The sequence below is a fragment of the Apostichopus japonicus genome, chromosome 1 (assembly GCF_037975245.1).
Source record: "Apostichopus japonicus isolate 1M-3 chromosome 1, ASM3797524v1, whole genome shotgun sequence".
NCBI lineage: Eukaryota > Metazoa > Echinodermata > Holothuroidea > Aspidochirotida > Stichopodidae > Apostichopus > Apostichopus japonicus.
Genome location: NC_092561.1, coordinates 2,164,075 through 2,185,976, shown reverse-complemented (window position 1 = coordinate 2,185,976; position 21,902 = coordinate 2,164,075). Strand labels below are relative to the sequence as shown.

The window sequence follows — 21,902 nt, the reverse complement described above, 5'->3', positions numbered from 1 at the left end:
ACTTTAATGAAATTGTGTCTCATGACTGAGGTAAAAGTCTATTATTTCTTTCTTGTTACATTTCGATGGTAGTTAAGGGTTAACACGTATGTGAGTACATTTGCCTATGATTTTAGACGACTTCGCCCAAGAGGTGAACTAATTGTCTCGATTTTTTGGTCCTGAGGAAAAATGAATGAATTGGTTTCGCAATGTGCAAAATAAATATTCGTGTCGTAAGATTTAGCATGTCTGCTTGGGTTAGTGAGGGTATATGAGATATAATATCGGCGTCTCAAATATGTTGCCTTGTGGGGGTTGAATATGTCTGGTGTCCGACACATGGCAACCTTGTAACCTACTTCTAACCTACTTCTGACGTCATTCGTGTGACGTCATCGCCCCTGTAGCATCAGTAAATTGAACTGTCTATGAAAAAGTACAAAGGTACAGTATGGCAACATTAAATATGCATTTCTTTTGTGCTAATCAAACGCATGTAATATTATTTCATTATAATTCTTGTTATTTCTAAATGAAAGGCGATTGGCGAAGGTTAAACGGCAGACGATGTACGGCAGGAAATGACGGTTTTCCAGAGGAACAAGACTGCTATTTCGCTGATAAACTGGAACCTGGCAAACATGGTGCATCACTCATGTATAGGCAATATTTAGAAGGGGTGAGGATAGGTATATTATTGTGACGATGAAGGGAGAGTGTGAAAGGCGTGAAACTGTGTCTCGTGTGTACGTGCAAGAAAGGAATTGGACCTTATCATTAAACGGGAACACCACCAAAGGCAGGGGAACCTTAGAAGTGACCTATTCTCACACACTCTCACAAGGCTCCATACCTCCCCCTCTCCTTCCCCGTTGTCTTCCCACCCCACCCCCAACGGTAGTACCAGTACACGACGCAATCAATTGGTTCATTGAACCATCCAATCCCCATCCCTAAATATTTCGCCTGACTGCGTCCCTCCGTAGACTGCATACGTTTATGTAAGCAAACTTGTGGCGTAAATTAATTTGCATATTTTGATAGGAAGGGGAGCTATACGTCACAAGAAAACTACAAAAAGTCTACACAGTAATTTCAGTGGTACGTGTTTTTAGAATTGTGGTTTCTATACTTTCTTCTTTTGAGAACTTTAAGCTCACATAATTATGAGTATACATCTGTTACTACAATAAAAATAGATAAATATAAAGTCGGTCTGAATTGTTTTCTATTTCGTTCACAGTTGGAGACATTTTGCGATTCTTCTGAATACGTTGGTTCCTGGGAAGGAGGACTACATAACTCAGAGGCACCAAATAAACAAAATAAACTCTGTGATGGAAAAAGTATTTGGGAGGTACTATAACTACTTTGTATATAAATTTTTATTATTCATTTAGAGTACAGAAATTACTTGGAGTTTCTTCATAGTATACAAGTCTTGTTTGGTTAATTTAATCTAAATTATAAATGATAAAGAAGCACTGGATTTCAGATTAAATTGAAAAACTGACTAACGATGCAAACAAAATGGCTGCCATGGGTTTCCCTTCTCGTTATCATTTAATCATCGTTGAATAATTTAGTTAAGTTTCTTCTCTATTTAGTTACTTTAAGTGTTGTCTACATACAGTGTGGGGTAGTGCAAGGGGGGCAGGGCCGGAACCCTCACTGTTTCCCTTGTTTTATAAGCATTCCTCCACCCCATAAAGAATAAAAGAAGAATCTTGGGCTTTGGAACAGGGAAAGCTGCAGACCCTTCATTTGATAGTGGACATGAGGGCTGTTTCTGCCACCTCATCCTCAACCCGCTCTCCCCAAATATTTCTAACTATTGTAATGCACTCCATAGCCTCTCTGGATCATTCAGATGGATCCTTCAATACAGCAGAAGAGTACAGGCGATGAAGAGATTAATTTATTAGTTTTGTTTATCCCGTAATTATTAAGAGATTAAAAATCTCTTGCATAATACACATGACATGTAATGAAATGAAAAACTGAAATCGCCTGATTGGCCCCTACAAAGCTCCTCTTTGGAGAGGGCCGATACTCCTTCGCCTTTCTCCTCCCCCCCCCCCCTTCTCCATTAATCCCCTTAGATCAAGTTATCAATCGATCAATCAATAACTCATGTTGTTTTCAGGTTATGAGGGAGCATCCTGATTTTGCTGATTACGACACTCGGATAGTAGAAGGTGTTTACAACGCCACACCAACCTTTAAGATAGTGAAGAAAGAATCTACTAGAACAGTTATAGTGATGGATGTATCTGGCAGTATGCATGGAGAGAAGATACGACTTTTAAGAGCGGTAAGTATGTTTATGACTCAACACTGTTAGTATGTCTGTTAGTATGCATGGGAGAATAATATATGACTTTCAAGAGAGGTAAGTCTGTTAAAAACAGACCACTGTTAGTATGCATGGAGAGAAGATACGACTTTTAAGAGCGGTAAGTATGTTTATAACAAACCACTGTTAGTATGCATGGAGAAAAGATACGACTTTTAAGAGCGGTAAGTCTGTTTATGGCTCAACACTGTTAGTATGTCTGTTAGTATGCATGGGAGAATAATATATGACTTTCAAGAGAGGTAAGTCTGTTAAAAACAGACCACTGTTAGTATGCATGGAGAGAAGATACGACTTTTAAGAGCGGTAAGTATGTTTATAACAAACCACTGTTAGTATGCATGGAGAGAAGATACGACTTTTAAGAGCGGTAAGTCTGTTTATGACTCAACACTGTTAGTATGTCTGGTAGTATGGATGGGAGAACATACGACTTTCAAGAGATGTAAGTCTGTTTATAACAGAACATTATATATATATATATATATATATATATATATATATATATATATATATATATATATATATATATATAAATGAAAATCGTAATGAGTTGGAAAATAAATTGAGGGCGCTAGTGGAGAAAATACAGAATTTAAGTCTGTTTATGACTGAATAATATTGGTGTGTCTGGGATTATGCAAGAAGAGAAGATAAGACTTCTCAGAGTGATAAGTCTGTTAGCGACAGAAAACTATATGAATACACGAGGAGAAGATACGACTTCGAATTGAATGAAGTTTGTTAGTAGTATAACACTGTTGGTGTGTATGGAATATGCATGGTGGGGGGGGGGGGGGGACGAAATAAGATAATACAACTAAACGTTTAAACGAAAGTCTTCGTAAGGTCACCTGGCTAATGATTAATCTGGGATCAAATGTATCTTCTTCTTGTTCTATTTTAACGATACTAAAAAAAATTATTAATTGATCGTATTTAAAATCAACTTCACCAGTAATATCTTTGTTCTACCATATAGGCGGTATACAACTTACTGAACCTGGTCCTCCGCAAGGGGCATCAAGTGGGCTTAGTGGCTTTTAGCCATAAATCAGTCGTTCTTGCTAATCTCACCGAAACAGATGAAGAAGGGAAAGCGATGTTATTGGATCGTCTTCCAGAACCGGAAAGAATTGGAGGAGGAACATCCATAGCAAAAGGTAAAACCGTTCGTAGGCTAATCAGTGAACCAGTTCCCCTCCCCCCCCCCCACCTCCCCTCCCCTCCTCCGGCGCACACACACTATCACACACACACACCTTACCTGCCTTTATCCCGCTATAGAATGAGTTTATATGTATTTGTCTCAATATGGCGATACATTTTACAATAAACACCATAATACTCTTAAATAGTTTAATTCGTAGGGAAATTCACCTGCAACTCATATCTTGTTATGAGTTACCATATAGATGAGTAACCAAATTGAAACAGTTGGTTAAATGGAGATAGTTCAACCGTACCCCTCCCCTCCCCCCTATAGACCGGCGTCCATCACTCTTTAAGTGGAATATAGTGGCATTGCAATGAAACTGACATCATCCTCTTCGGCAATATACACGGTCGCACGTGAAACCGTTATACAATAACTTACAATTAAACTTTACGTATACACCAAGTACCAATATCATCATTATTCATATATCGAGCTGTTGTATTATCGGTTGCCGTTTACGTCATCGTTTAACCGCCCACTCCGATCTTTCAAACTTTCAATGACAGGTGTCTATGAAGCTTTAGCGGTTCTTGCGAACGGTCACGGGAGTGCGGCTGGAGGCAAACTACTGGTGATAACGGATGGTAGAGAGACGTCCCATCCGAAATTACAACGGTTAACCGATCAAGTAAGTAGAAAACCACCACTAGCTTATATTTATCCCCGGAAACGCAAGAATGTTCCGCGATCTACAAAAGGCTGTTCATGAATCATGATACTCTACAAAATGTATTTACGCTTCAATAGGATAATATTCATGATTAATTCATAAACATGTCTTGTAGCCCTAGCAACACGTATATTTACGGATCACATGTAAAATATATTAGATCAGAATTCTTCTAGGAGTCCATAAAAAATCATATTTTATACATCGAACTTCTTAAAAGATGAATTCACTATTCACACAGGCGGAGTGTATAGCCTAGTGGTTAACGCCGGCGTCTCCCAGTCATGAGATCCCCGGTTCGATTCCCCGCCGACAGCAATGTGTGTCGTCTGGCAAGGGTGTTGTTCAATAACAACTTCCTGACATGGACGTTAAATGGATGTGTGCCGAGAGATTGGCTTCGGTCAGCTTGCGAGTCTATAAGCCTTCATGGCTTCTTTCGCGAGTTCCTGCTTGCGGGAAGATCACATATACATACATACATACATACTATATTATTAGAGTCGGCATTGAAATGGGACAAAAAAGTAGAAAGTTGATATAACACGTACATTACTTATACTGTCATTTATGTTAACTGTGTCTTTTCGCCTTCCTTAGTTACTTAAGTGTAGTCAAACAGGACAAAAAGCCATTTTCTAGCAATATATGGGTGGCCACAGTTGGTTAAGATGGACAAAACTGATACGAGCCAAAGGATTATCGTAGACACAGTAGTACAGTGTCTTGTTTAACGCATATTTTGGCGTCTTGATCTGTGCCAGGAAGTAGAGGGCGTTGTAGTGGATTCTATTGCTGTAGGCCCAGCAAAACATTCATATTCAAAACCATTAATATTCTCGCATAGTGTTATATGTCTTGTTTAACGCATATTTCGGCGTCTTGATCTATGCCAGGACTTAGAGGGCGTTGTAGTGGATACTATTGCTGTAGGACCCAGTGCTGATCCCTCTTTAGAGCAGTTGGCGCAGAGGACCGGGGGCCAGTCTTACTACCACCTTGATGGTACTTCAGACATCATTGGAGCATTTAGTGCACAATCTGCCGCACAAAGAACAGGTATGTTTTAGAGTGTTATCCTTGCCATACGGGGTTCTATGTAATAAGTGCCAATAGAGTGGTTAAACAATACTGTCATAGTAAATCGCCATGACAACAGGCTTTCATCGATAGAATTGTCACAGTTTGTCATAATGGTACAATATACATTTAACAATGCTACTCGAACAATTGAAAATATGTTAGCTTTTTGAATTCCTATTTTGAACTCGAGATCACCTCTATAAGACTTGCCTTAAAATATCATTTATTATGATAAGATGTAAGATCAACAAACGTATTTTTTTCTTTCCATTTCGAAGGCACCGGGGACCTAGAATCGGTTCCTATTACTATAATACTCCAAACGATCGGCGCCGGTGAGACAGTGTCGGTTCCTTTCATCGTTGATAAGTCAACCAGTGGCTGTCTTTCCGTAATTCTGACGTCATTATACTGGAACTCAATGAACGCTTGGTTGAAGAGTCCCACCGGTGTCGTAATTGACCGTTATTCCAAACAATACAGAAACGTGTCTCAATTTGACCTGTTCTCCTTTGAACTGGAGAAGGACGTCACGGTAAGATCCCACTATCGACACCATCAACCCACCTCTACCACCATCCAACAAATATCACCTATATAGTATATCAGCATACATGGCCTACTGCAGGCTGCGGAGCAGGTTTGTGCTGTTATAGCTTGAAACTGCATAATTCCACATAGTTCAAACAGTTGGGATACTGCCTTATGCCCCCGTAAGTGTCTGGCTAATACTACTAACAAGCAACGTTTATTTTAATATATATATATATATATATATATATATATATATATATATATATATATATATATATATATATATTATTTTATTTTTTTATTACACAAGGTTGGTTTCTGGGAATTATACATCACCAACGTGAATGAATCTAGTACTGAAGCCTATAACGTGACCATCATGGTCGAATCCGGAGCAGGGAAGGATGAGATTCCGATATCAGTCTCAGCTGAATGGGCCTACACAGAAGTTAAACCCCCACAGAATCAAATACTATATGCTACAGTGGCCAGAGGTGAGATCACGCAAGGAGCATCGCTACATGTTCAGATGTTATCTTGACTATTGGGGCACGAATTTAGTGACTGAGTAGGTTGATGGGCCCCATCCCCCTCCCTCCATCCCTTCCAACAAAGATAAAAAAAAACAAATCATTTCTTGTAATGTGTTATTTGGGGTTATATTTGGACCTGGAACGAACAAATTATAAAACATGTACATTGTCTTGTCGGTTGACAAAGAAACTAGTGTGGATTTCAGTCCGAGTCGTGTTCACTAGAATATCAGTCTTTCATACCTACCCCACCCCATACATCACCCCACCCCATACATCACCCCACCTCCATACATCACCCCACCTCCATACATCACCCCACCCCCATACATCATCCCACCCCCATACATCACCCCACCCCCATACATCACCCCACCGCCATACATCACCCCACCCCCATACACATCCCACCCCTACCGGGAAAAAAATGACTGCAACATTAAAAAGTCATAAATTCTCGTTTTTGACCAGGCTATGTTCCTGTGATTAACTGCCAAGTGGAAGCCACCGTGGAGTTCAGTAACCAGAGTACCGGTGTAGCGACGACACTTCAACTCTTAGATAATGGTAGCGGTGCTGACGTAAGCGGAGGCGATGGTATCTATTCTGCTTACTTTACAAAGTTCAAAGGTGCGGGTCGATACGGTGTCAAGGTAAATTCATTTCATCTTTTATTCAAATTTACTGAATTGTATTGCACATTATATCATTTTAATTCATATTTGATTTCTTGCTTCGATCAAATCGGTCCAGAAATATATTGATGCGGATGGTCTTTGTGTGCGTGTTCGTTTGGTTGTGCGTAGAAGTGCGTGTATGTGTGCGTGCCTGCGTGCGTGTGTGTTTGTGTCTTGTTTTAGTTATAAATTAAACAGAAAGGATGTAATAAGTGAACGATGAGTATCATTTGCGCATGCGCTAGCTGACGTATGACGATGTGCTAGTCGTATATGTTGATCTAATTAACATGAGTAAAACTATAGTTTTCGGTTTATATGTGAAAGTGTCATATAGATTTCTCCCTTTTCTTGTTATGAACAATGTTTTTTTTATCTTTTTGTGATAATATATAACACTTTTTAGTTTTTCGTTTCAATTATTAGATCCGTGTGAAAAATAAGGGAATGGAGACAAAAATTGCCAATGGAGCATTAGTCGGGTTTGGTGCAGCTGTGCATCCTGCCCTGAGTGAAGAAGACTTCGGCTTAGATTTGCAAGATACGGGAGCCTTTCAACGACACACTGTCGGGAATAGCTTCACGTGTACTGATGATGAACTTTGTAAAGGTATGACAAGGGTAACGACGGAACTATAACAGTTGCTGGTGAATGTGTTGCTAGTGTTGGTGAGGGGGAGGGAAGGGGGTATGGGCGATGGAAGGCAGGGGAGGGAATTGTGACGCAACCTGGGTTTGAAAGAACCATTAATATATGCAATCTTTGTCTTCATATATTTAATTCCATTTCATCCATTTCATCTATTTCATCCATTTCATCCATTTATCTTTTTCATCGATTGTATCTATTTCATCGATTTCATCTGTTTCATCTATGTTTCATCTATTACATCTATTCATCCGTTTCATCCGTTTCATCCGTTTCATCTATTTCATCCATTTCATCTATTTCATCTATTTCATCCATTTATCTTTTTCATCGATTGTGTCTATTTCATCGATTTCATCTATTCCATCTATTCCATCTATTACATCTATTCATCCGTTTCATCCGTTTCATCTATTTCATCTATTTCATCCATTTCATCTATTTCATTCGTTCCATCCGTTCCATCCATTTATCCGTTTCATCATCCGTTTCATCTATTTAATCTATTTCATATATTTCATCTGTTTCCTCTGTTCATCTGTTCCATCTATATCATCTAATTCATATATTTCATATAATTCATACGGTATATTTCATCTATTTCATTCATTCCATTCATTCCATCCGTTCCATCCATTTCATCCGTTTAATCATCCGTTTCATCTGTTTCATATATTTCACCTATTTCATCAATTTCATCTATTTCATCAATTCCATCTATGTCATCTGTTTCATCTATTTCATCTTTTTCATCTATTTCATCTATTTCATCTATTTCATCTATTTCATCTATTTCATCTATTCAATATAGAGGACGCTGTTGATGTCTACGCACCAGCTAAGATTACTGATTTAGTTGCGACGAATGTTGATTTTGACCTGCATCAGCTCAACCTGACCTTTACAGCCCCTGGTGATGACCTAGCTCAAGGAACAGGTACATGGAATTTATACTTATAACCTATAACTATTGCTAAAAGTCTCAAAAATGTTAAATCTTCGCATTTCCCACCATTAACACAATTTCTCTTCCTGACGCAACATTGACGGCATTCAGGAAACTGTTTCGGTAATTTAGAAATCGTTTTCGGATAAATAACATAACATGTATGTAATAAATTTATCTTTTATTAATAACATTGGCTATAAAATGATGTTTGCGCTGAATTATTCTATAATACTATAATAATAACATAATAACGCCGCACGCTGAATATTACAGAAATATTTAATTATGTAAACAAAAGGTTTCCCTCCCCCACCCCCCCCCCCCCTCCGTCTTCAGTCAGATGAAATACGTTCAGTGAGGAAGAATTTGACCACTCCTCGCGTTTTCAGCTAATTTGTAGTATACACATGTCACAGAATACACCATTTGACTTCTTAACTTTTCTACCTTTTTTAACCAGGACGCGGGAGTCGGTTTCAACGATCGCATGGGCCAAACCGCTTCCTTTATAAAATCCTTGATCTGCATCTGACCCTTTCATAAATCTTAGGTTCCTGCGTTACCTTAATCAGTCGGGAGGAGGGGCGGGGTTTGGCACCCTCCTCCACCCCCTTTGAAATCCTGTGCACGTCACTTTACAAGTGGTCTTCTTAAACACAACAGCAAGCAGTATATGCATCCCTGCGATACGTTTTCAACATTATATAGAGACACCAAAAATTATTGGATGCGAGCTATTTCTCTGTCATGCTTTATTTTAAATTGTTTCATTCCCAGTATCTTACTACGAAATTTGGCTCTCCACAAATTTCACGTTGTTCCGTCAAAATGTGACCAATGGGGAGCTCTTGGGAGCGAACAACTTTACCAGTGATGCAGCTATGAATCCTTCACCGGCAGGAACGGTTGAAGTTTTCACGCATTTAGTAGAGGGAGCTGGTAAGTTTCATTGCCTTTAATGTGAGCCCACCATTCTGATCACAGAAATGATGGACAGACAGACAGACGAGTAGATAGACAAACAGAGAGACAGACAGACAGACAGACAGACTGACAGAAAATTATATACTGTGGGAAAACAGGTTACTGAAATGCAAACAACCAATATAGTATCTGCAATATCTGTTAATGGAACACAATCCACTGTAACTATTGAACATTGCCATTGTTACGTCACCTTTAGACTTGTCAAAGTCATTATCTCTGATGTGGACGAACCTGAGACTTTACGTGATCCACACAATGATTTCATGTGACTATATAAGTATACTATGATGCGTACGGCTAGTGAGGAGCTAAGTTAAAGTTGAAAGTTAGAAATGACACACGTTGTCGACAAGTAGACAGTGCCCAGGGTCACTACCCTCCCCCTTCCCCTCCCCCACTCTCCTCGGCCTGAAACAACAGATAGACATATATACCGAGCATATACTAACTTCAGTGCTTACACCGGTAACACTGACTAACTAATATACATCATATGCAGTATACGATATTTCGATGTAAGTTAACTGTACATTGCCAATCTGTGTGGTAATCCTATGGTAATGCGCCTCATTATCGGCATGAGAGTTTTTCATTTCTATCCCGGTTTCTTTACCTCATTTTTTTTTTTTTTAACAGGGGGCTCATTCAGTTACTTTTTCGCAGTTATTGCTGTGGATGATGAAGGTAACCGCGGTCCTACATCTAACTTCGCGTCATCCTCCTTCCGAGATTTTCGACCGGTTGGGTCATCTTGGTTCATCTGGATCATCATCACAATCGCTGTTATTTTGTTTATAATGCTTAATATAGTCGCCGTACTTCTCGTCTGCGCATGTCTGAAGAGCGCCACCGGTAAACAAGACAAATACAATGTCAAGAATTACCAAAGTGTCCCAGGTGATGGCGGCGAAGAAACTGTCGGATTAAAAGCGGCTAGACATATCGATGGGCCAACAAATTGTTGAAACTTAGAACGATTTAGCTATCATAATATATATCCTTCCTCATGCTATTATGAAATAGTTCAATGGAGTTGGATGAAGGTGCTCTGAGAAACCATAATATAGCTGCACTGTGATTTATAATGGTTTAGTCTTAGTTTTGAGTATATAGCATAGCATAGTTCTGTTCCAAACTGGAGTCATCCAAATTGACTCAATATGTACCAGCTTGAGTAGAGTGTTGTATGTCGTGTGTTAACAACATTGACAGCTCAGAAAAAATGCCAAACAATAGTTACATTTCGTCCTCTTAGTGTAAACGCATCTATATATAGATGGACAGTATAATGTCATCAAAGTAAATCAGAAAAGGGGGTAGATGAAAACTACCAGCCTGTCTGTATGGACGGTTTGCTTGATCAAGTATGGGGAACGATAAAATACATAAATTCAGGAAGAAAAGAAGGGAAATTGTTAATCAAAATGATCAGTAACTTGAAAAAGGTGAATGAAAAGGTATTTGTCGTCGAAGCTGCATTGGAATGAAAAGACTGTTATTTATGGTACAGTACTATTGGTGTGATATGAATATTCATACCCGGATCGTAACAATTGACTTGTAGCATGTCTACTTTATTTGATAGTTTGTGATGCTACACAACAAGACATAGCAACTGTGTTTGACTGTTTGAGTCGTATCGGTTTGCTGATCCAATCAGTAGAGAAAACAGAAAAGTCCAAGACAAAATATATATGTAACAGTGCATCGGATTGGCCGGCTTTCAAAGTTCAGAAAGTCACGTGTGTACAGCGAGCAATCTGTTAACTTGGTACTAAAAGGTGTGAATCCAATAGTATCATAAATGAAGAACAATATGGAATAACCCAAAACGTAAGAGACAATGTTTCAACTATCACCTGCCTAGTGGGTTTATACATATTGATTAAACAGCAGTGACGTAATAGGTCAAAGGTGACATACACTGTGCGACCATGTCACACCGAGGGAGAAACCCAGTGGATTGTTTGATACTGACATCTGCAGTTTAAATTGTTACGAAGCACTTGGACTTACGACCTTTGACCTTTTCATATGAGTTACGTAACAATGGAGGATCAGAAATAAGGATTTATTAATAGACAAAGTGAGGCTGTATCGTGTGTATTCTTGTGAACGTCAGGGATTTGCTTATCTGTTTATATTTGTTTGTTTATTTATACAACTTTCTGTTGTTGGAGTAGTCTTTCACTCATTTATTTATTTGTTTTTGGATTTCGGTAAGGTCTTTTTTTTTCTGAAATATTTTGTAAGTTTATTCAATTTATTCCCACCCAGCTTTTTAAAGCAGCTGTCAGTCTCGTTTATAACTCAACATAAATAGACATTTAAATCCTTCAAAAAGAAATTGTGAGCTACACAAATCTGCAACCTCAGTTCAAATGATAGCCAAGTTTATACAACTTAAACATCTGTCCAGCATCGTACCGACTCTTCATTGGTCTCTAGCAGCAAATGTGCTAATACTATGAAACAGTATCGAACTATGAACACGTGACTAAAGGATATTAACACGCGATTATTTCTTCGATCTGATGGATGGGAGCGTATTGATTTATCATTACTATTAATTTTTTTTTTTTTTTTTTTGGTAATGTAAGTGTCACGGCATGGAATTCATTAAATTCGTTGTGTCGAAGTTGTTATCAGTGGTTTAGTTTATAAAGATCCAAGCTTTGCAAAAATATGTTTCCATTTTAAACCATTGGTTCTAGAGATTGTGTGAGTTATACACTGTGCATCATTGCAAATACAGTGATGAACGTATTGAAATATTGGTTAACTAAACTAATCTGAATATTTTGTTTTTCTACCATTTTCTTTAATCGACTTTAAAAAAGTATGATTATACCTGTTTTGATAATCTTACTTGTTAGCTAGGTGCATAAGAGTGTTTTTTGTCGTATTTCTCTTTTCATTAATTCATATTTTGTTTTAAAGGCTGAACGGTGGGACAAGTTAATGTTTATTCCTCCGTAGTGAAGTTGACAAGGCGCTTTAATTTATGAGGGTGTTAGACGGTCAATATTCATCCGCTTAAGAATAATTATAATTGTACAGCAAGCTTGCCAAACCTTACATTTTCTAGGTTGTTATACCTCAAATGAGAGCTGTAAATATTTTGCAATTAAGTTTTTAGTTACTACGAACCTCTCGTAATGCCATAATTTAATACCATCATTATAACCAAAACATTTTTTTTTTAGCATGTTATGAAAAAAAACAATGTCAAACACAGAAGTTCTTGTCTGGACCTTCAGTCCTCCAAAATATTTTAAGAATTGGAAATTACAAAATAAATAGTCTTTTTTTTGAAAACCCCTCAGATGTTTGTTGAAGCATGAACATGATATAATGTTAATGTGGTGTTAATGGACTCTTCTAGCATATTTGATGCTAATACTGGTGACCATTAACGAAACTGTTTGTTGCGTGCTATACTGTCATTATTTGTCGAGTAGCTATAATAAATGTCTTTAACTAAATAATTGGCATGTGTTGTTTTAGTCGTATTTTTACTTAAAGTCGAGTCTGTTCACTGATTAAACTGGATAAGAAAATCAAATGGCAAATGTTTGCCCTAAAAAGAACAACTTTGCGTCGGAATTTTAATCTCATAATTTTGTCATATTCCCAATACTGATTTAAGGTTTTATTTGATATATTTACAGCCAAGACTCCCTCATTAAAACCATGACTAGAAGTGACCAGTTTGGTCTCACTAGCTTATTTTCTAGCAATAATTACTTTGTCAAACGATCGAACTATATATAACACCTGTAATCATAGACAGCAACGGAAGTCAAATGACGTTGTCATGGTGATGAAAGCATTGAATGGCTAGGATGCTGAACGATAAGTCAATGGACATTGCAAATAAATGTTAGAAGTCATATAAAGTTTAGTTTAGTAGAAAAAAAGGATCAGGGGGGACACTTAAGTCCCCCATCAAGGACCCTAAAGAGAGAGAAAAACTGAAGACACAAACACTCTGACCCGATTACAATGCTTAAAGTGCTTGTCCAAAGCATTCCTAAACCCATTGACACTACTTGCAAGCACAACTTTCTCAGGCAAACCATTCCACTCATTCACAACCCTATTAGAAAAAAAAGTTATGCCGAATATTAATCCTACTATGTAACTTTTGGAGTTTAAGACAATGACCTCTGGTACAACTACTGTTAGCAAACATGAAAAGGTCTGTAAAGGATAAATTGTCGAAACCATACACAATCTTGAAAACCTGGATCAAGTCCCCACGTAACCTCCTAAGCTCCAGTGTGGTGAGATTCAACAGTTGTAACCGCCTATAATGAGGAACACTCTTTAAGGAACTAATCATCCTAGAAGCCCTCCTCTGGACCTTTTCAAGTACTTCCTTATCCTTAGCAAAGTAAGGATTCCAAGCCTGCACAGCATACTCCAGATGAGGCCTAACCAACTGCTTATAAAGCCTAACTACGATGTCCTCTTTTAGAAAACTGAAGTTCCTCTTGATCATACCTAAAACCCTATTACCTCTTTTAGCAGCTTCAAGACAATGTTTAGAAGGTTGCAGAGATGAGTCAATGTAGATACCTAGGTCTCTTTCAACAGAGACCTCCTGTAACTCCACACCATTTAGATTGTATGTAAACTTTTGGTTACTACTACCAATGTGCATTACCTTGCATTTATCAATATTAAAAAGCATTTGCCATCCATCAGACCAGGAAAAAACCTTATCCGAATCCGTTTGAAACTTCTCAGAATCGCTTTTGGAAGAGACCTCAGAATACAATTTGGTGTCATCAGCAAACTTCTTAGCTGTACACAAAATATCTCCGTCGATGACATTTATATAGGCAACAAACAACAAGGGACCCAATACAGACCCTTGTGGAACCCCACTAGTAACGTCCTGCCAAGAAGAAGCACAGCCTTTAAATACCACCCTCTGTTTCCTATTACCATGGAGGTCTGTTTTTACCTCCATGCTATTACCAAGCCAATTCTCGATCCAAGACAGTAAATTCCCATTGGCACCCATACTCTTCAGCCTAAGTAAAAGACGCTGGTGGGGAACTTTATCAAAGGCTTTCTGGAAATCCAGGAACACAACATCTACAGACTTCTGCCTATTTAGTGAGCTTGTTACATCTTCCATAAACTCAAGGATATTAGTGAGACAAGACCATTTTTGACAAAAACCAAGGTCATTCAAATTGCCAGCTTACATTTGACTGATAACTTGATAACTTAAATTCTGTACAAACATACCCTTGTAAATAATGTTGACAATGGGTGAGCCAGTGGGCTTACCTCCCAATAAAAGAGAAAAAAGCCCTGTACCTGAAGAGCGAGACGTATTTTGGCTCCTGGGTTCGATTCCCGATGACGTCAGTTTGCTTTTGCAGCTCTCTATAATAAGATCTCTTGCTCTCTAGGAACTTTAAATATTAGAAACGAGCATTATATCTCAACAGCTGCCGTGGCGAAGCGGTTAGTGCTCTATACTTGAAGAGCGAGACGTATTTTGGCTCCTCGGTTCGATCCCCGGTGACGGCAACACACTCTTGTTCACAAAGTACATACGATATCTATTTGTTGAAGCCCGCCACCGATTTTAAACACATCACGCCCAAACTGCATATATAAGCATAAATAGTTTATCTTATGCGCAGGCGCAAAAGTAATACGTGGAACTATGCAATGTTCGACTCGAACAAGTACCATTGCTTCCGAAGTTTCCCATGAGACACCACGACCGCACCTCTCTCGTCACACTACCGTGTTTACGATGGCGAGAAATAATTGGAACGATATTCTTCCGATTTTGCTTACTTCCAGACAGCTTTAGGACAGAATTGTTTTATGCTCCCCAAAACAAAAAATGCTTTTAGTATAGAATGAGAAGGTGGCGGAGGGTATGTGTGCTTGTGTGTATGTGTGGTGGTGGGATGGGGGGGGGGGTGGTCCTCCTTTTACTCCATGGACACCTATGGTTATAATATATGGACTCCATCTACAGCTATGGTTATAATTATGGAATTAGACATTTGAATGGCAAATGGAGCATATTTATTTTTTTGTAGATTTTGACTTGCATGAAGCTAATAGGGTTAGTTGCAGGTGTTTGCCTTTACCACACTTAATGACATTTATCGACTTCTGTCCTGATCTTCTTAATACAAATTTGGCTCCCCGTACACAGGTGTACATATAGATCCACTCTGGACTTCCATAATTGTTGTGAAGGTACGAACTTTTCACTGGCTATGTGCGTGTGTTGTGGCAACGAATCAAGATTATTCATTTCTTCGATTCTCTTGTAGGGCCTATATACCACGTACGAGTACTGAGTTAAAACGCTACAGGTATTTTGGATTTTATAAAAAAAAAAAAAGGATTTGAAAGCTGAATTCAGTCGAGGTTGCGAGCCATCAAATTCACTCTTAAAATGAGACGGAGGGGTAAGTTTTGAGAGTCTTGTTTTGGTTTTGGTTGTTTGCAATAGTTTATTGTATTTATATACTCATGCTCACAACATGTAATTATATTGACAGTATAGACCACATAGAACACGTTACGAACAGGTTCTATATTAAAAAAACATAGATTTGCAGGCTTCTTTGATGTTTCCTGTAACATATCAAGTATATGATTTCCTATATGCAGTTAGTATTTCCAATCATAATCTAACACGTGCATGCCTAGTTCATTAACCGTATGATGATAGCAATTCAGATGCAGTGAATTGACGATGCTGTTCCCACTGAGTGATAGATATATAGCGCTTCGTGGAATATATGCGGCATTTGTTGGAATGGGGACGTTTAGCAAAAATTGTGGACATTATATTGTGCACTTGAGGACTGTGGACATGTCGTGGAATGAGGACATATATTGGAATATGAAAGCATAGAGGAAGATGGACGTTCGTTGAGACTCCGGCGGACTTTTGATGAAATGTAAACTTTTACTATTATGCCGACAAAATGTCGACAAAACTAAAATACATTTTGTGGAATTTGGACATTTCATGTACACTTTTGTGCATTTCACGCAATGCACTTGAATAACGCATGTGTCTCATTAAAGATTCCCATTCGAAAAGTCGAACGAAAACAGACTAATGATACATGATTCCATTTTTTTGCATTTTTTGTTGGTGTTTGGCACCAATATCGCCAGAATTTAAAGATGGGGAGAAATTTCCCATTCAAAAATCATTTTGAAGATGCATGAAGATCATTTAAAGAACAATGAATTAATACACGATTCAGTTTCAGTAATTATATATAAGACGGAGAAGAATAGATAGTTTATAAAAATCTATTTAGTTTTGATTAAAGACCCGAATGCCTTTTGTTATGATGATATGAAATAAGAAATTTGCATCTTTGAGAAAAAAACGGATTTTGGAAATGACGATTAGCGATTGGCAGTGTACGTCTTTTAGACAAGGTCACTCACATAACGCTCAGTGGTTACTATACAGTATAGTGCTGTTGAAAGCTTTGCAAAACAATGTATAAAACAAATGTAGCCAAATATCAAGTCGTCCTGGGCATTCTGTTTTTATTAACGTCACTTCCGGATCGTGCATAGCTTACAAAAGGAGGCGTCCAATCCAAATTTAATATGTTAAATGAATAAAATTCTGAGCACGAAAGTCGTCATTTTCTTGTCTTGGTATATAGTTCGCGAGCAAGCTGAGGCTGGAGCGAGATCTGAATGATATAGTTGATCATGGATATATAATTTCAGGAATAGCATCGATTCAGGAATTCGTTTTGTTTCAATTCGTTCATTTCACATTTCATAATACAATTCCAAGTTTCTTATCGACAAATAATTACGTATAAGAAAATTGTGAAGAATCTGAATAAAAAGCAAAACTTTTACAAAACATGCAGATCAACCAAAGAAAAAAAAAAGGATAGGGAGAGAAAGAGAGGAGGGAGAAAGAGGGGAAAAAAAGAAGAAAAAAGAAAGAAAAGAAAGCAAATTATATGTATATGGTAAATATAATCTAATCTTTAACGAAGATAAGAGTACTTGAACCCAACCTAAATCTCAAATAAACTAACGCCTTCATTATGCTTTACAAAACTTTTTCACGGAAATGATTTCTTTAATAGTAGGCTTAAGTGAATTCCACAATAGAGCACCATAGATTCTTAAATGATTTTCTATTCAATTCTCTACGGGAATAATCATCAATGAATTATGAATGATGACGGATTGTCTAGTAAAATGACTGTGAAAATGATTATTTTGATTAACGAACGTATCAAAGATTGAGGGAAGAAAGACCTTGACAATATTTAAAGCAACCGGCTGTGAAGAATATATATTAAAGATAAAGTTAAAATCTGTTATTCATTAAACATATATGGTGCTGAATGGTGCAGATAACTAGAATAGGATATAAAGTCAGCAATATTTATACATCAATGTCGTATGACACACTGAGGATAGGTATAACAAGGTCAAAGAAGAAACTAAATGCATTGAGAATACTAAATGTTAAAAATATTAATTACCCAATTTATATAACCTCGCCAATTAACAACATCCACCAATCGCCATTATATATATAATTAACTCACTCCCCCCCCCCCACCCCACCGTCTTTGCAACCCAACCCTAAGCTTCGGAGGAGAGGAGAGGAGAGGGGAGGGGTGTTGTTGTATATTGTACGTATCAGTTATACGTTTTGCTACTCACAATTCAGTGCAGTATTACCGTGCAACGGTTAGGAAAAAGTGTGGCTGTGATTTCGTAGTGATGCTTCATAACAACAGTTGTGCTATGTATTATACGCAATAACAGCAAACATTTTACAGGACACCTCACGAGTTTTTAACACATAAGAAAAATCGATGACATATGGAAAATATATCAGTGTTACATGACACCATTTTTAATCTTTTTTCTTAGTGACCTGACACGACAGAAAATACATATATACATATAGCATGGTTTTTATATTTTTTTAAATGAATGCTTGGCAACATCACTTGTACATACTATAAAGAAAGAACATACCTCTTGTATGCACGTTATATTCCTAATAAGCAAGCTGAACTTAACCGTGAGTGAAGTTAGCAATTAATTACAATGCGCGTAGTATAACGCTTGTCGTGCATGGATAGCAATGTATGGTGAGAGAGGCAGTCTCAAGCACGGTAACAGTGAGTGAGTGTACAGAAGCCGATTGTGAAAAGTATATGGTGTACATCAAAATATCTAGAAGCACTACTACACACAATGTTGTTGCATGGGTACAACCGCAAAACATTTTAGTCTCTCTCAGGTCGCACTCTTGTGTACTGATTACCGATGCAAAAGCTTCGTGCGATTTGATTGGGTACCGTGCGTTGCAAAAGAACAGTTTACTGACCAATCAGTGACCGGGTAATAATGGGGGCTTCCCCTAATGTGACGGGGATTTTCGGATTAACGGCGACGCGCGTTGGTATTAAAAATAGAATTACTATAGACTGTTGGTTTCTCGGTGAGTTGAAGCAATTCTCTGATTAATCTACAGCGGCACACGATGCTATGAGATGGGAGTTCAAAACATTGTTAACCATCATTGCTAACCGCGTGAAAGTTGTACAGTCAGCAGTTCTTCATGTTACGGTCCCGGGCCTTATTATGTTATATGTGATGATATGTGTGGAATTATATGGTATCTCTTGAAGGTTGTCGGTCCGTATAGAATGACTGAGTTCTGCAAACGTTTCATTTTATTGAACACTGACAATTTTAATGAAGATGTTTCGAGACATTGGTAACTGTAATACAGCTGATACAGACTGCATGTATATGCAATAGTACGGTGCATCATACTGTTGCCGTAGTGTATATGGTGCTGATTTACAGTGATCAATGTGATTACCATGGGGGTCATATAAAAGGCAGTATGATGGATTATGGGATAGTTTGGAATTAGAAAGAAACAACACAGTTTTAGTCCAGCGATATGGTAGATTAAACTTGTCTAAAGTATGTGAAAGTGAACCATATAGGACACATGTAGTGGTGCAGTTCAGTATGCAATAGTACGATATACCGGAATACCGTATAGCATTATAATCCAACTGGATTAACACAAAACTGTACTTCTCATAATCTATTTGTTTTTCTTTGTTTCTTTGGTATTTTGTTTTAGTTGTTGAACACGTGACCTAACGAAATAAGAAACACACGGTGGTTTGATTATTTATACAACAATTATAACAGCAATGACATTTTTTGTTTTAATTTAAATTACTTATGGTAACATGTTTCGTATAGATTTCTTTCTTCGTGATGAAAACTACCGTTAGAAAAGAGTTTTCATGGATTGAAGGATATTTTACTTGTTAATGAATTCCAGCATTGGGAAGTGAGTTACAAGTAGAAACACGAGTGAACAATAACGGGGCTATGCCAACCCCTCCAACTTCGGGGGACGGGTATGGAGGGCGTATTGTTAGGGGAGGGGCTGAGGGATGACTTTGTGTCTCCTGGCTTTCGTTCTACTTCCAATTTACCACACTCTCATCCATCCCTTCCCCAGACTGCTCATACTGCCCATATAGCGGAACACATATATATAACACGTCTATGCAGAGGTACATACAACAAATGTCGTATGCAATGTGCCTTCTATTTACTCCGCCCGCCCCCCCCCCCCGATCCCATAAACAAAGACTCACACCATTTCTCTGCACCCTACAAGTTGCGGTAGAATGTCTGGTTCCTATATATAAGTGTGTAACTGACACCACACTGGGTAGTGTGGTATATTGGTTGAAAATTCCGGGTGTCTGTAAAATCTTGATTTTCGTCAGCTGTATTTCACTATAGCTGGCGTGAGTTATGAAAGACAATATCATACGATGCCTCGCACTACCAGTACTGTATATTAATAAATTATGTTATGGTTTTTGACATTCCTTTGCGGTTTCGCTTTCCATCAAAATATTTGAAGATTTATTCAGAATATGGTTGCTCTGGTGTACAATATAACGTGAATATCTGTGGCGATATTCCTTTATCGCACATCACAGATGTTCATGTGTGTGGGGAAATGTTGGGTCAGTTACCTGCTACACGCTGTGGTATGGAATTGCCGGTAACCATGGCAATGATACAGCCATCATTTTTCCGTGTTTCCTTTTTTTTCTTCTTCTTCTGATCGGCTCTGGAATGGATATTAAGACATTATTTGGTTGCATGAATCAGTCGTCTGAAGTAAGTGAAAATTTTAATTCCGTTGTACCCAGATATATAGAAAGTTGCGATTTTCTTTATAAAAGTGAACAACGTTAAAAAGTACAGCAAGGTCTGTTCATGCTGACGGCTACCATGACAGGGCCTGTATACGGTTGTGTGGGACCCAGTAAAGTAGTACATCGCTATATTTGGCTATATATTGGAATTCAAGAAGTTGGTCTACCAGTTATGTAGTAAGCATGTGAACATTTTCTCCGCCCCCCCCTTCCGTCTCCCACCCCCCGTCTCTCCTGTCCAGAACTGAATCGGTATATTAGTTTTTCTAAACAATTGGTGACAAACAGCACTGTATAGGTAACCATACTCAAGTGAAAGTTGCAGCTTGCAATCAACACAATCCTGTTTGAACTGCATGGTACGTTACCATGCACAGGTGGGCTGGCTCGAGGGCCGCGCTACGGTTCTCGCGTAAATCGCAAAGCGTACGCTACAATTAACCATGTCCGTTAATTATACTCCATGGGTTTTCAACTTAATTGGTGCGCCCCTCTTAGCGCACGTGAGAAGCAAGGAGAATGTACTGGGATAGGTCTCTGACCTACCTGAGCCACATTGTGAAAATAGGCTGACGATAGAGTGTACGTGTTGCCATATCTGAATTTCCATATCATTAAATTTGAAAGGGGGAGAGGGTTGATGTTCGTCCTAAATGTTCATCTAAACAGGTCGAGCTTAAAGGAAGTCAGTACAGGCCCTAAATTATTGCACACTTTAATTGTTAGAAGTTTATGGAAAGGACTCTCCTGGAGGTCTTTACTCTCCAAATTGTTCTTAGACATTTTGAAGGAACATACAAGATGATTGAATGTCCCAGAGAGGAAAATTTCCTCGAAGGTTGTAATAAAAACAGTAACAAAACAGTAACAGCAACATATAAAAACAATATCTAGCATAAGAATTTTGACCAAAGGTGACCATAGTTTAATATCTAGCATATTTTGGGCTAACTGAATATAGCATACCTTTAACTATCAGTTTCTGTAGTTTGC

At 38.2% G+C, this 21,902-nt stretch overlaps 1 protein-coding gene across 3 annotated transcripts in view; it reads left to right on the top strand.

Annotated features, from left to right (window-relative positions):
• Positions 1-13,127, top strand: part of LOC139978081 (calcium-activated chloride channel regulator 3A-1-like) — a 38,578-nt gene extending 25,451 nt beyond the window's left edge. For all 3 annotated transcript variants that reach the window (XM_071988050.1, XM_071988115.1, XM_071988200.1), the window contains exons 5-17: positions 522-661; positions 1,226-1,339; positions 2,129-2,296; positions 3,321-3,501; positions 4,064-4,185; positions 5,124-5,286; positions 5,589-5,845; positions 6,155-6,338; positions 6,849-7,030; positions 7,481-7,664; positions 8,515-8,640; positions 9,430-9,591; positions 10,276-13,127. In XM_071988050.1, the coding sequence (XP_071844151.1) occupies positions 522-661; positions 1,226-1,339; positions 2,129-2,296; positions 3,321-3,501; positions 4,064-4,185; positions 5,124-5,286; positions 5,589-5,845; positions 6,155-6,338; positions 6,849-7,030; positions 7,481-7,664; positions 8,515-8,640; positions 9,430-9,591; positions 10,276-10,604 (2,312 nt within the window). In that variant the 3' untranslated portion in view covers positions 10,605-13,127. The remainder of the gene's footprint in view (positions 1-521; positions 662-1,225; positions 1,340-2,128; positions 2,297-3,320; positions 3,502-4,063; positions 4,186-5,123; positions 5,287-5,588; positions 5,846-6,154; positions 6,339-6,848; positions 7,031-7,480; positions 7,665-8,514; positions 8,641-9,429; positions 9,592-10,275) is intronic.
• The last annotated feature ends 8,775 nt before the right edge of the window (positions 13,128-21,902 follow it).